The sequence below is a fragment of the Eptatretus burgeri genome, chromosome 4, assembly GCF_056783735.1.
Source record: "Eptatretus burgeri isolate ZD-2024b chromosome 4, Ebu_testis_v1, whole genome shotgun sequence".
NCBI lineage: Eukaryota > Metazoa > Chordata > Myxini > Myxiniformes > Myxinidae > Eptatretus > Eptatretus burgeri.
The window spans coordinates 106155120-106170919 of NC_140964.1; the positions used below are offsets into that span (position 1 = coordinate 106155120).

At 42.9% G+C, this 15800-nt stretch overlaps 1 protein-coding gene across 8 annotated transcripts in view; it reads right to left on the reverse strand.

Moving 5' to 3' along the window:
- Positions 1-15800, reverse strand: part of ANO7 (anoctamin 7) — a 179134-nt gene that overhangs the window by 31630 nt on the left and 131704 nt on the right. For all 8 annotated transcript variants that reach the window (XR_015057729.1, XR_015057732.1, XR_015057731.1 and 5 more), the window contains exons 15-17: positions 15503-15614; positions 15296-15350; positions 3-100 (exon numbers count right to left, since the gene is read on the reverse strand). Coding sequence is in view for 4 of the 8 variants with exons in the window: in XM_085879606.1 (XP_085735732.1) it covers positions 3-100; positions 15296-15350; positions 15503-15614 (265 nt within the window). In the remaining 4 variants the exon portion in view is untranslated. The remainder of the gene's footprint in view (positions 1-2; positions 101-15295; positions 15351-15502; positions 15615-15800) is intronic.

The following is a 15800-nucleotide window of genomic DNA, read 5'->3' on the forward strand; positions in this document are numbered from 1 at the left end:
ACGGAAGTATAAATTCCTGGATATTGTTGATCACTTGTTTTCCCACCATAATGATAATAAGCTGTTGTGCAAGCTCAATAAGGCAACCACCAGGGCCACACTGCAAAATACAACGTTTTGAGAAGAGGATACATGTCACACACAAACGTATACCTTGACATGCAAATAAAAGAAAACATCAAACATCAATGGCAAAATTCAGCATCAAGTAAAATGAATGATTATCTCGATCCACCATGTCGTTAAAAACAATTCCTCAAGTTTCACTTCTTCTTCTTGGATATAGCAGCTTGGCTGCCAGGTAGCTATCATTTTGTTAGGGTGTGACAATGTTGCTGATAGATGCTGTGCCCCTCTACCAGTACAGTCGGACTCATTTTGCTGACTTCAGAAGGATGACAGGCTGAGTCAACCCCACCTGGTGTTAATTTGATGGCCAATAGGGCTTGAACTCAGGACCCTAATGTCCCAAGGTGGCCACCCTAACCACCAAGCAAACACCATGACATTTGTGTTTCACCTTCTGATGACAAGGTGAGGGGGGAGGAAATGACTGCTCATTTTTATATTCAAGGTGATCATAGACTGTTTGTGTCACATTATATTTGGAGAATGATATTGTTACGGTTTTCGGAGGCCCCGGGGGAGGCATATGCCAACACATAAGGGATTCTTAGTGTAGTTGCATCTGTACTATTTTGTTTTGATCAATTACCTCTCCCTCCATATCAGTGGAAAGGGAAATGTGTTGTTTGTGTCGAAGATTCGAACCCCTTTGTGATTCTTCTCCATCTAAATTCTCTCTGTCTTTCTCTCTCTTGTTACTTCTCTCCCCATCTCTCTCAATATCTCTCTCCACACTTATAGAGCGCATCCATGCACGCTTCGCAACACAACCTTGCACTCAACATTAAAACCAAAATGACAACCAACAATCCAAAACCAATATTACAAAACCATAGCAACTGGAAATCCAATAAACCACCAACATCATAAGGTAGCGCAGACACACGTGCCGGAAGATGGGTGGGCCTCCAGCGACGACGTCGACTACGGATGCCCCGTCTTGGTCATCAGTGGCACGGTGGGAGCTGGGCTCACCCAATGAGCATTGCATAGATACAAGACGACCCAATAAGGAGACGACCATCCACGAAGCTAAAGCTGCACTCGGAAGGATAAGCCAGGAAGGATTGGGTGCAGTTTTGTCTCAGACACAAGGGGGCATGGCAAGAGTGATTGCATATTAGTTGTGCCATGAGTCGGTCCAAGCTAAATGATTGTGTTACTGCAAAGATTTGTTGGCTATGCTGTCTGTCATTAACCATTTCCACCTGTACTTGTATGTACAGGTGGAAATTTTTGGTGAGAACAAACCATTCTTCCCTGGAATGGCTTTTATGGTTCAAGCAACTCAAGGGCCAGATTGCAAGGTGGGGAGAAGGTCACCCACCTTGGAGTATGAACAAAGGTGCCACTGGGCTAATGGAAAAACCTGGAATTGAAAGATAACATCTAAATCCCAAGTAGGTAGACATTTCCTCTGAGAAAACTTCCTGGTTGGTAATAGTCCCAAACCAATTTAAAACCACAATTTTACAACAGATGCATGGTACACACCTCGGCGGGCATTTGGGCAGGGTAAAGACAACATCTCTCATCCACCGGAGGTTCAATTGGGTTAAGGCCCAAAAAAAAATGTTGCATTGGCGTAACGGGTCACTGAAAAATAGGGTAGGTCGGTCGGGATCTTTTTTTTTTTTTTTCCTAATAAATCCCTCCCAAAATCTCCCCCGGCTCGAGTACCACCCTTTTTGTCGGCGGGTTCTGTCCGAAACACTTCCGGGTTTTTGTGATCGCGATCGCAATCAACAAGATACTTGAAAACGATAGCAAAACAACAAAAATAGCAATAAAATAGGGTCGGCAAAATTTTTCGATAGCAAAAAAACAAAAAAAAAAAACGTAGGGTCGGCGGAATTTTTAGGGTCGGGCGGGTTACGCCAATGCAACATTTTTTTTTTTTGGCCTAATATGGGGCGTGATATACAGGACTGGTATCAAAGCATGCCATGGACATCCTAGGACTGCAACCCCACACCCTCAAAGGTAACAGACACATCCTTGTGGTTATGGACTGTTTTAGCAAGTGGCCGGAGGCCTATTCGCTACCCAACCAAGAAGTTGGGGTTGTGGCATTAGCCTTTGTGGAAGGATTTGTATGTTGGCATGGAATTCCCAAAGAGCTGCACACAGACCAGGGACGAAATTTTGAAAGTCAATTGCTAAAAGAAGTGTGCAGTCTCCTGTCAATTAGGAAAACAAGGACAACGTAAGACCTCAATCTGACGGGATGGTGGAAGGGGTAAACAAGACTTTAATCCAACAACTAGCCTTGCTCTCCACCACCCATCAGGATGACTGGGATGAACATATCCCATATTTTCTGATGGCCTACCGGATAAGTCAGCAAGGAGCCACCACATGCAGCTACCACTGCTCGTGTACGAACGAGAGTTACAAACTCCCGTCAATCTGTTGTGTGGTCCCGTTCCCAAGCACTCTGATAGACTGCTGGGGAGGGTTACACATGTCAATTGGAGGAAGGCATGAAGAAGTCCATCCCTTCGCACGCCACCAATTCCATCTGCTGAGCGCAAAGACGAAGCACAGGAATGAACAACGGAGCCAGGTGAGTGAGTACTCTCCGCAGATGAAGATTTGATTCTTCAATCCCCGGAGGAAAAATGGTAGATGCCCAAAACTCACTTCACCTTGGCAAGGCCCGGGGGTCATCCTGACATAAATCTGTGACATGGTGTTTAAGATCAAAATGGGCCCACGGGTCCTCCCCCGCATCGTCCACGCCAACCGCCTAAGGCCATATACAGGGATAACGAGATGCCCTCATGGATCACTCTGACCCTAAAAGTGGTGGAAGCGACACCAAGCACCTCTGTAGATGCAGGGGGCTCATTAGAACAGGAGGGTAAGTAAACTTTGCTCATATGGGGACACTCATGAATGGTTGCTCCATGTGGCGGCACAGGAGCATTAGATGGGAGCATTACGGACAGTAGATAAGAGAGGGATGACCTCTAGTGGTTACGTAGGTAGTTTAGGGTTAAAAGGAATGTGTGTAGTTTAAGGGATGATGGGGGAATGCACGACTTAGCGAGAGGGAAATTAATTAGAGAAGATGTGGCATCACCGTCATGGAGGTAGAGCCACACTGCACAGCCATGAAATTGTGCGAAGGCATGAGTGAAAAATCGAGGGCCAGTCCCTCTAGTCTGAACCACCAACACACGAGATGGCGGGTGATTAAGGTTAATAGAACCGCATCATTTAAGGAGAGACATGTTAACGAGTCTTGGGGGAGTGTAAAGGATCATGTAACAATTGCTGGGATAGTTATAAATGTTTATTCTTCACACCACCCACTGCCCAGATGATTGCCAGCCTCTGCAATCTCCTGCACGAGGATGCCTTGGGACCTGCAGACGCAGTTCAAACTTGTGCTAAGGTTCTTCACAGTTACACCTTCTCTCTTGGGGATTAAAAAGAGACTTAATGGGCCCCAAGAGACATTTATAGGTAGAGACACAGAGACAGAATAAATGGGAGACTGAGGCCTGTTTGCCTGCCGTCCTTGTCATCGCCCCCAAGAGCTTGCCATCATGCTTTTCGTGGACCAGAAGCCAATTGTGGCTATGCCGACCTGCTGCTGGACACAATTAAAGACCAGCAGTGGACCAGACACATGATTGTATATTGTATATAGTTTGAACCCACCTGATCATATTTGAATAGATTTTTTTAAAAAGTTTAATTTATCAGGTGAAGATCCTAATCAGGATCCGAAATTTTTAAAAGTGATTCTTCACCATTGAGTGATGAGGCTAAAAACGATGTGGAGCAGAATATCTCAAAAAAGTTATGAATGAATTTAGACAAAACTTGGTGGACAGGTCGGGTGTGACGAGAATGAATAGATTCGATTTTGCTTCAGGTTCATATCCAGATCCGGCCTCTTAGTGGGATACAAAATGTAAAGTGTTGAGCTTGGTGGAAGTATGCACTCCACCGAGTGCTGTTCTACTTTTTTTATTTTTCATCTCCCCCTGCCTCTCCATCTTCCCGTGTGTGTGTCTAAGGCTTACTCTAAGTAGGTGAACGAGTCCTGGTGGCATTTTGATTTTGGGAGCTTGTTGGTTCAATCCCCAGCCAAGTCAAAAGCAAAGACTTAAAAAATTGGTGTTTGCTGCTTCCTTGCTCAACACTCAGCATTTAAAAGGATAGAGCACAGAAAAACAATGCTGGGAAGGCAATGGCAAACCACCCAGTATAACCCTTGCCGAGAAACTGCTTTGGCAGCACCAAAGCTCTGTAAAGAGTCTGATACATCAAATCAAGTCAAGTAGGTGAACTGTTTATGTTGTTTTCGAGTTGAACGTGCGTCTCCCCACTACCACGTTTCCTTCCCCTTTCATTTCCATTGTTCAACAAACCTGTTTGTTCTTATAATTGAGGTTTTCCTTTGGTTCTTAAGTCAATCTTCCCATGTATCTATATTGAAAAAGAATGCGCTTTGAACGAGCGCGCATACAGCCAGATTCGCGCCAAATTATTAGCGGTCATTTGAACACTGGGTCATGGTTGTTTTAGTTTATACATGTTGACTCAATATCATGAAGGCCTCACAACCACTCGGCCAGATTACAGAGTTTATCTCTTGTGGGATTGGGATAGCAATAGACCATTCCCGTTACATTATGTTTTGGGTTGTCATGAACATACAAGATTTAATGATACTGATTCATATCAATGCTTTTTTTAAATCATCCACAGCTTTATGGAACACTGCTCTCCTCTCTTGACTGGCTCCCCTGCCTCACACCCTGCTCAGCTTGACGCCGTGGAAACCAAGGCCTTCAATATCACTGGAATATCCCATGCTGAACCTGAGTCGATGGGCCTATCACTTTCCCATCACAGAGAGGTCAGTGATCTCTGTCTTCTTTCACCTCATTTCTGGTTTTGCACATTTTCCTCTTTCTTTGCCCCCCCCCCCACTAGGTCATGTGGAGGTGGGTGGGTTCGTTCAGTTTCGTTGTGCAGATCACCAATCTAAACGAAATTCACTCTGTACATTCATGGGCATGGCGTGCTTGTAATCGCGGAGGAAACGACCAGGAAACAACAAATCAAGATGGCGGCGCCCATTGTTGTCATGTGATTTCGAGTGATTTTTGGTCTTTCACCAACCAAATATGCGTTGTTTCACACTTGGGCAGGGAGGATGATGAGAGAGTGACGCAATTCACGGATAAGAGCTGGCATAAGGTATGCGAGTGTGCGAAGGTTTGGTGCGACGCCACAGATAGTGAAACTATCAACAAATGCCGTTTGCTGGCTGATCAAATGATGAAACTGCTGCCAATGACTGATCCTCCTGCGGATGCCGGCTGTCACCGGTTCTGCTATGGGTCGTTTTGTTACAAGGATCATATAAAACGCGCTGCAGCCAGGAAAAGGAAATCAGAAGCCAGCACTACTGCAATTTCTGCGACAGACAGTGAGGTGGTGGGCGGACTCGAAGAAGAGGGGCACTCGTACCACAAAGTACGTAGAAAATCCCTCAGAACCTCTGTAGAAAGGGTGGCTGGCAAATCAGCTGGTGTACTGCCAAGAATTTGTATCATATGCCAAAAAAAAGACAAATTCATCCGTCTCAAAGGAAAATCTCAACGTGATCAGTTGTCCCTGGCAGAAACACAGGATGGAGGAAAGCTGAGGGAAACTGCTGAGCAGAGGAGAGATGAACGTGATGTGAGAATAATGACAACTATAAAGGATAAAGACTGTGTAGCGCTGGCAGTTTGTTATCACCGTAAATGTTATTACGAGTATGTGAATGACACACACACCATAGACAGAGTCAAAGTAAACTCCAAACTCAGAAAGTGAACTATGACTCAACATTTGACATTTTCTGTGATAAAGTAATCCAGGTAAGAATCATTGATGGAAAACAATCTATACATCCGAAGAAGTTGTGTGAGATGTTCAATGACCTACCCAGAGTATGCGAAGGTCAGGATAAGGCCAACTACCAGGCAACAAGACTGAAGAAAAGACTGCAGGAACGGGTACCCAGACATGATTTTCTATCGTCCACCAAAAATGTCTGAGAGCGAAGTGGTGTACATGAAGGACATTGATATTGGTTCCATTGCTCAGGCTGCTGTTGTAGACAGTAGCTCTACAAAAGAAACAGAGTCAACGACAGAGGATGAAGCCAGCCAGGGTCCACAGCAGGGTGACTCAGACCTCAATTTACATGTTCTATACTCAGGAGCACTCATGGTGAGGGATGACCTGAACAAACACCAAAGTGTGGACATTACATGGCCCTACTTGGAAATGGTGGAGCTCGCACTAGAGCTTATACGGGCAACTCCTACTTCGAACTTGCCGAAACACCTTGCGATCACGAGAGCATCAATGCCCCAGTACTTTGCGTACGATCACCTAAACTATGCAAGGAACTTACCCGTTTACTGGCTGGAAATGGCCGGGCGAGAGCACTCCCACCCAGACACCTATCAAGCGTTCATGGATGGCAAATAGACTGCCCAACGGCATACTCGTTATGGATTTAGTAGTATTGCGTGTGATCAGATCATAGACCAAACTTTAAATAGGGACAGCAAGACCAGTGGAGGCATCATTGGTTACACTCAGAAAAGCACAGCTGTGAAGAAGTGGATCCTGTCCCAATCAGCACGTGCGGAAATCGCAAGGAAATGTGATTCCATGGCGGGTATCCACAACGAGCCCCAAACGAGAAAGGATTTGGATGTGTCGAGCTCGAAGAAGAATGAAGCAGTGGTGGTTCAAGTGATGGACACAGTACTACAAATGATTAACCCTTTCTCCGGCGCTCACCTTGAACTCGTCAATATTAGTTCAGGTGTCATCGTACCGCCAGCCACTTTTGCGGACTTGATGAACGCGTATGTCAAGGGAGAGAATGCTGTCGTGCAATTCATGCGTGATTGGCTTCTCTCGGGTGAGGTCCCATTCTTCAATCCGATTTCGAAGGCCAAATTGGCAACTTTCTCGAAGGCGCAAGGCAAGTCGGCGACTGCCCACCAGCAGACGCCGAAGGTTGAAATTGTGAATGAACCTCGTCTTTTCACACGACTGCTATTGATTGGCGAGTAAAGCAATGTAACACTCCACGATCTGCTCGCATACCCACTGGCGAACATATCTTTCCCGCTGGAATCTGGTGATGGTTCGATTGCTAAGACGGACAAAGCCAAACTCCGCAACCATATACTGAAACTGTGGCCTGATTGCCGTGTGGACGCTCGGCCTATCCAAGGTGCAACGATTGTGGATGGAATGGCCGTTATTCAGGCAATAAAGGCTGGTTCACTGCATAACACTTTCGGCAAACTGGAAGAGATGGTGCTGAACATCGTAGTGGCCAAAGCACGACATAACCAATCTTCGAGACTGGACGTGGTGTTTGATACTTCCCCAAGTATCAGCATCAAGTGCCTGGAGCACGCCAGACGAGCGGGCAGGGTGGGCGATCTTCAGGTACGAACCATCCATGGAGGCGATCAAGCCCTTCCAAAACAGTGGGCCAATTATCTCCTGAGCGGAGCCAACAAGGAGGCGTTGATAGAGTTCATCGTCGAATCGTGGACGAGAAACATCTCTCCATCAAAACTGGGCGACATGCTTTTGTACGTCAGTCATGTCGGCAAATGCGATAAAATCGAGGCGTCGAATGGTGTCATGACTGTGTCGTCAGTACCTGAACTTGAATGTGACCATGAGGAAGCTGACACGAAGCTCCTGCTACATGCTGCTCACGTGGGACAGAATGAAGAGTCGGTGCGCATAGAGAGTTTCGACACCGATGTGTTTGTGTTGGCGTTGACTCACTCGAAGTCGATTCGAGCACGAAATTTCCATCTGGTCACAGGAAGTCCCAAGGACATTATCGTCATTGACATTAGGAAGCTGAGTAATGCCCTGGAAAGTTCTGTCTGCGATGCGTTGATAGGTTTGCACAATTTCACAGGGAGTGATACCACCAGTGCATTCCACGGTAAGGGCAAAACAAGGCCATTTGACTTGATTATGAAGGGTCCCCATCTCATCACCTGTTTCGGGAGCATTGGTCGAGGATTCACGCTAGATCAGAATATCATTCACGACCTGGAACAATTCGTCTGCGCCATGTATAATCAGCCGACCATGAAGAGTGTGGATGAGGCTCGCTACAAGCTGTTCTGCAGCCAGTCGCTGGGAGAACAGAAGTTGCCGCCTACAAGTGACGCTCTGATGCTGCATTGCAAAAGAGTGAACTATCAGTCTGCGATCCACCACCGCGCGACTGAGAGGTTTATAGAAGCCCCTTCTCCTACATTTCACGGATGGGTGGAACGCAACGGAGCACTGACTGTTCACTGGCTGAACAAACCACCAGCGCCGAAGGAACTGTTAGAGGCGACGAAATGTTATTGCAAGAAGATGAAATGCGAGACCAACCAGTGTTCTTGCCAGTCAAAAGGAGTGTCATGCACAGAGTGCTGTGGGTGTCAAAACTGCGCCAACGATGAACAGACCCGTGCAGAAATGGAACTTATGGATGATGAAAGCAGAACTGACGATGATTCCGACGATGAACTGTGAATGCGGGTGTCACACTGCTTTTGCTGTGGTAATCTACTACACAGTAGTATTCAGGTTGGCTGGCATGTAATAGTGGACGTGAGTTTTGTAATAGCAGCAGTCAAGAGCCGAGTTCAGCAACCGCTTCAGAGCAAGAAATACTGGAGTTCTAAGACAGTCATCCTCTTGTGGCGGTTCCACTTTTCATCAGGCTGAGTCGCGCAGTGTCTTTGTCTTTCATTTAATCCATAAGAGCCAATGTAACTGTCTAATAGGCACTGTAACTGTCTTTAATAGTCAATGTAACTGTCTTTAATAGTCAATGTAACTGTCTTTAATAGTCAATGTAACTGTCTTTAATAGTCAATGTAACTGTCTTTAATAGTCAATGTAACTACCTTTAATAGTCAATGTAACTACCTTTAATAGTCAATGTAACTGTCTTTAATAGTCAATGTAACTGCCTTTAATAGTCAATGTAACTGTCTTTAATAGCCAGTGTAACTGTCTAATAGGCGCTGTAACTGTCTTTAATAGTCAATGTAACTGCCTTTAACAGTCAATGTAACTGTCTTTAATAGCCAGTGTAACTGTGTAATAGGCGCTGTAACTGTCTTTAATAGTCAATGTAACTGTCTTTAATAGTCAATGTAACTGTCTTTAATAGTCAATGTAACTGTCTTTAATAGTCAATGTAACTACCTTTAACAGTCAATGTAACTGTCTTTAATAGTCAATGTAACTGTCTAATAGGTGCTGTAACTGTCTTTAATAGTCAATGTAACTGTCTTTAATCGTCAATGTAACTGTCTTTAATAGTCAATGTAACTGTCTTTAATAGTCAATGTAACTACCTTTAATAGTCAATGTAACTGTCTTTAATAGTCAATGTAACTGTCTTTAATAGTCAATGTAACTACCTTTAATAGTCAATGTAACTGTCTAATAGGCGCTGTAACTGTCTTTAATAGTCAATGTAACTGTCTTTAATAGTCAATGTAACTGTCTTTAATAGTCAATGTAACTGTCTTTAATAGTCAATGTAACTGTCTTTAATAGTCAATGTAACTGTCTTTAATAGTCAATGTAACTGTCTTTAATAGTCAATGTAACTGTGTTTAATAGTCAATGTAACTACCTTTAATAGTCAATGTAACTACCTTTAATAGTCAATGTAACTGTCTTTAATAGTCAATGTAACTGCCTTTAATAGTCAATGTAACTGTCTTTAATAGCCAGTGTAACTGTCTAATAGGCGCTGTAACTGTCTTTAATAGTCAATGTAACTGCCTTTAACAGTCAATGTAACTGTCTTTATTAGCCAGTGTAACTCTGTAATAGGCGCTGTAACTGTCTTTAATAGCCAGTGTAACTGTCTAATAGGTGCTGTAACTGTCTTTAATAGTCAATGTAACTGTCTTTAATCGTCAATGTAACTGTCTTTAATAGTCAATGTAACTACCTTTAATAGTCAATGTAACTGTCTTTAATAGTCAATGTTACTGTCTTTAATAGTCAATGTAACTACCTTTAATAGTCAATGTAACTGTCTTTAATAGGCACTGTAACTGTCTTTAATAGTCAATGTAACTCCCTTTAATACCCAGTGTAACTGTCTAATCAGCACTGTAACTGTCTTTAATAGCCAGTGTAACTGTTTAATAGGCACTGTAACTGTCTTTAATAGTCAATGTAACTACCTTTAATAGGTGCTGCAACTGTCTTTAATAGTCAATGTAACTACCTTTAATAGTCAATGTAACTGTCTTTAATAGGCACTGTAACTGTCTTTAATAGTCAATGTAACTACCTTTAATAGTCAATGTAACTGTCTTTAATAGTCAATGTAACTACCTTTAATAGTCAATGTAACTGTCTTTAATAGGCACTGTTACTGTCTTTAATAGTCAATGTAACTCCCTTTAATACCCAGTGTAACTGTCTAATCGGCACTGTAACTGTCTTTAATAGCCAGTGTAACTGTTTAATAGGCACTGTAACTGTCTTTAATAGTCAATGTAACTACCTTTAATAGGTGCTGCAACTGTCTTTAATAGTCAATGTAACTACCTTTAATAGTCAATGTAACTGTCTTTAATAGGCACTGTAACTGTCTTTAATAGTCAATGTAACTACCTTTAATAGTCAATGTAACTGTCTTTAATAGTCAATGTAACTACCTTTAATAGTCAATGTAACTGTCTTTAATAGGCACTGTAACTGTCTTTAATAGTCAATGTAACTCCCTTTAATACCCAGTGTAACTGTCTAATCGGCACTGTCACTGTCTTTAATAGCCAGTGTAACTGTTTAATAGGCACTGTAACTGTCTTTAATAGTCAATGTAACTACCTTTAATAGGTGCTGTAACTGTCTTTAATAGTCAATGTAACTACCTTTAATCGTCAATTTCACTGTCTTTAATAGTCAATGTAACTACCTTTAATAGTCAATGCAACTACCTTTAATAGTCAATGTAACTACCTTTAATAGTCAATGTAACTGTCTTTAATAGGCGCTGTAACTACCTTTAATAGTCAATGTAACTACCTTTAATAGTCAATGTAACTACCTTTAATAGTCAATGTAACTACCTTTAATAGTCAATGTAACTGTCTTTAATAGGCGCTGTAACTGCCTTTAATAGTCAATGTAAGTACCTTTAATAGTCAATGTAACTACCTTTAATAGTCAATGTAACTGTCTTTAATAGGTGCTGTAACTGCCTTTAAGAGTCAATGTAACTACCTTAAATAGCCAGTGTGGCTGCCTTTTAAGCAAAAAGTTGCCTTGGTCAACTCGAAGGCCTATCTGGTCGGTCCAGACGTTTTCAGCTGGTAAAAATATGTAACTGCTTCGGTTTACGACCTTTAATTATAAACATCTTTATTAACAGTGAATAGGAGGGCTCTGTATAAACATATTGTATCATTTTAAGACCTCACAAGAGTTTTCTTTGACGTAAATATCAGTCTATCCTTGATTCTTCATTTCTGTGTCAAAATCGTGCTTTAATGTTCGGTTTATCTTTAATGGCCAAAAATGACCAATTGTGTCACATCCTCGACATGGAAACAAGTGGATTTGGACTCAGCATCTAAAATTCTTTAAATATGCCAAATTTCATCCAGATTGGTGATCTGCACAACGAAAATCATTTTTTGAAGGGAATAGCGAGTACCTCCACATGGTCTACACCCAAAAAGTTTATGCAGGGCACACACAGTCCACCTTCAACCACTTTCTGGTGAAACTTCCTAAATCCAGGATCAATGCTCAAATCCACTCATTCGTTCCTCTTTTTTCCTGTCTGTGAAACCAACTTGGACATGCTCTTCAATCTCAATCTTCTCTCCAGGTCTTCAAAACAGATGTTCACCACCATCACAGATCTTCCCCAATCCAAAGCCATGATATTTTCTACCATGCTTTACCCCCACTCACCCACCCCAATCTCACGAACTTCCAAATTATTAGTTTTTCGCTGCCGATAGTTTCCTTTTATAACCATCTTGTCCACCCGATGTGACCTTTCATGCTCCCCGTTTCTCCCCACACCTCTTTATCTTGTCATTTAACTCTGCTGTTGGTGTTCCCCCCTTCTCTTAACTGTTTATTTTGTCCTGTTACATCATGATCCGTTCAGTGTTTTAGCTTTTCTTCCTCTGAATACAAAAACAAAAACGAAAATAACTTATGCACCACTCACACATCTGTATGAAAGACAGAGACAGATAACTAACTGTCAGTTAACCTCCTGTATATATCAATTTGTTTGATAGCTTTGTTCACCAAACTTTTTTGTGCATAAAAGCAACACATGTGCAAGGTGATGGATGGAGGGTAGAAGGTAGAAGGTAAACACACTGACAGTGGGGCATCAAGCAGACACAATGAGCAAGGAAATTAATGAACAGTAATAAAGATGATGAGAGAAAAGAAGGAAAGATCGTAACCTGCAAGTGTGAGTGGTAGGTTTGGGGAGAGTTAATGGGGTGGAAAGAAATATGGGGAGAGACGAAAGATTGGTATTTTGAAGGTTACTAATGAGATGGTTTTTGAAGAATACCTTTATCCTAGAAGACATGAGGAGCAGAAAAGGACTGACAGAGCAGGAGCAAAACCAGAATAAGGCAGATGAAAAGAGAAAACCATCAACTTGTCTGTCATGAGAAAGCAGCAGGTTCTATACTTGTGATTGTTTGTGCAAGATGCTCATGATATTGAGAGTTTTGTATTCGACAGCACCAGGAGTGAAAAGTGTCAGGTGGAGACACCTGCCCATGGAGGTGAGCAGTACCCATTGAGCTTGTAGGCTGAGAAGTTCAGATTCAACAACATTCGGCACAATGGAGGATACCCAAGCTGTGGTTCGCTGCTATATTATGAACAAGAAAATACAACCTGTTACTTCGCTGGCAGGGATATTAAGGAAGGGGGGGGGAAGAGGGGAGAGAGAGAGGAGGGAGCGGGGAGTGTGGAAGGGTGGGAGAGTGAGGAGGTGGTGAGGAAGAGGATAGCTGGAAAGGGGGGAGGTAGAAAGCGGGAAGAGCGAGGAAGGGGGGGGCAGAGAGAGCAACGCCTCACCAAACATTGTGATACACTTAATACAGCAACGGGGGGGGGGATGGGAGAGAGGAGGGAGAGAGAGGAGGGAGAGAGAGGAGGGAGAGAGAGGAGGGAGAGAGAGGAGGGAGAGAGAGGAGGGAGAGAGGAGGGAGAGAGGAGGGAGCGGGGAGCATGGAGGGGTGGGAGAGTGAGGAGGTGGTGAGGAAGAGGGTAGCTAGAAAGGGGGAGGTAAAAAGGAGGAAGAGCAAGGAGGGGGGGTGGAGAGAGTGACGCCTCACCAAACATTGTGATACACTTAATACAGCGAGGGGGGGGGGCGGTGGTGGAAGCAAGGAGGATGTTTCCCACCAGGCAGTTTGAAAGGAGGTTAGGGTGAGGGGAAGAGGTTCTGGACGTGCATTTGGAAGGGGGGAATGGGGGAGAAGGGTTTTTGACTTGCGTTTGGTAGTGGGACTTGTGGAGAAAGGGGGTTCAGGATTGAATGAAATGGGGTACGTTAAAACAGCACATTAATACATCATGCAGAGACTACCCAGAGATGTCCACCAAACATTTAAAAACGAAACGATCATTTTAAAAAAAATTCTATCAATTTAAGTCGATGTGATGGATCGTATAATGAAAGGAGATCACACAAAAAGTGGAAACGTCAACATAAAATTGCACATTTTCAGGGAGTGAGCCACCGTCCGAGGGCACGCATGACAATATGGGGCCAAACGCAGGCGAGTAGAGCCTGAACTTTGTTCAAGTCGATCGGTATATTCAGTGACAGTGTGAATACTTTTTGCCATGCATGGCCATGGCTTGGAAACTAATAACCAAGCAGTTTGTAAAGTGCTCACCAAGTGGCTTAAGCACTCAATCAAGCACTCCAACAAAACAGCTAAGGAACGGCTGACTTGGCAGGAGACTAACGATCACCGATCAGTTATGTAAACACTGTGCACCCAGAGACGCCTGGAATGTCAAGCAACGTCCAAATTGGACAAGTAAACACTTTTTTTTTTACCAGTCAGAACTGCTGCTGAGGTCAATTAAGAAGTTTGTATTTTTGAATTCAGCTCAGATTGAGAAATTCTAGGGGTTATGGCATGTGTGGAAATGAAATAAAGCTACGAACGCTGGCATCTCCATGCATTTATAAGCATTGCAATGTGTCCAGCGATTCGTCGGTATGATGATCAGGTATTCGATGATATAAGTGAGGAAAGTGAAAAAAAAATTATCAGGCATTGTTCCAAATTAAGGCATTGTTAAGCAGGCCAAAAAAAAAACAAGGGCATATTAAGACCCCAGCGAAGGACAGTGAGGTGATCACGGATGAGCTTTGATAAAGGATAATTAAATAAGGCCACTAATCTTCAAAAGGGTTGTTTTAGTTAACCCAAAACAACCCATTTTCGTTCTTGCACTCCTTGCTTTTCCCTTATGATACATGCAAAGTTTCAGGCTGATAGGTTTCATGGTTTTGGAGTCATGAAGGGGACACATTCTGACTGAACGACTGACTGACTGACACACTGACATCTATTATTATAGATTTACAATTCATCTTGCGATCCTGTCCTTCAGCACATCACTAATTAGCGTTCATGTTGTATGGGAAATTTCCCAGAATGACTTGCACGGCTGCCATGTCAAGTCACACTAGATTCCAGATGTTGCCACTAATACTCCACAAACATTAAAAAAAAAGAGTCATGTTTTTTGATTCCTTAAACAAAAAGTGCAAATTAACTTTTAACTACACTCTAACAAAACCAAAGTCTGTTTGAGAGAAACTTGTACCTCCACTGTCTCAATATTCATCAATGATGTGTGAGGGGTGGTGAGACAAGGAAATCCACAAAAAGGAAATCAAAACAAATCATTGTAGAACTTGGACTGCAGGTGCTGAGTGCCAAATCAGCCAAGTGATGGGCTAAAGGTTAATCCTAGCGAGCAAACAATGTTGCACAATCCTGGTGAGGAAACGGAATGTTGCACATTCTTCATAACATGATTCTGCTACGTTATTCAAACTTACATCTTCATTCCTTGTACCCAACAGCTTCTTATAGTGCCCAGGATACCCAACAAATCTGCATACAATGTTCCATGTCAGCATGTCAGCAACCAATAAGGAACAACACCATTAGCAATGGCAATGACAATTACTTCACGATGACAAAATGTGGGTTATTAAAAAAAATTCATATCCACAGAAAATTTTCGAATTCAGTAAAAACATTACCTGCCCTTAAAAAACGCCACGTAGAATGGAGAGGAATAAAAGTTGACAAACTGGAATATGAACACCTTGAAAGTGAATGCATCTTCATATTGACTCTGTGTCCGATGCATTTCTGAAACAGAGCACAAGAAAGCAAGTTATCATCAAATTTTTTTCTGTTTATAAATCGATGAAAAGTACAATAACCATATATTTATTTGTATCCAGCCTGTGGCTGCTTTGCTGCATCATTTTCTGGGGGTACAGCTGTGCAGCTGATGCAATACCCCATTACTTATAAGCTGATACTCATTTTGCC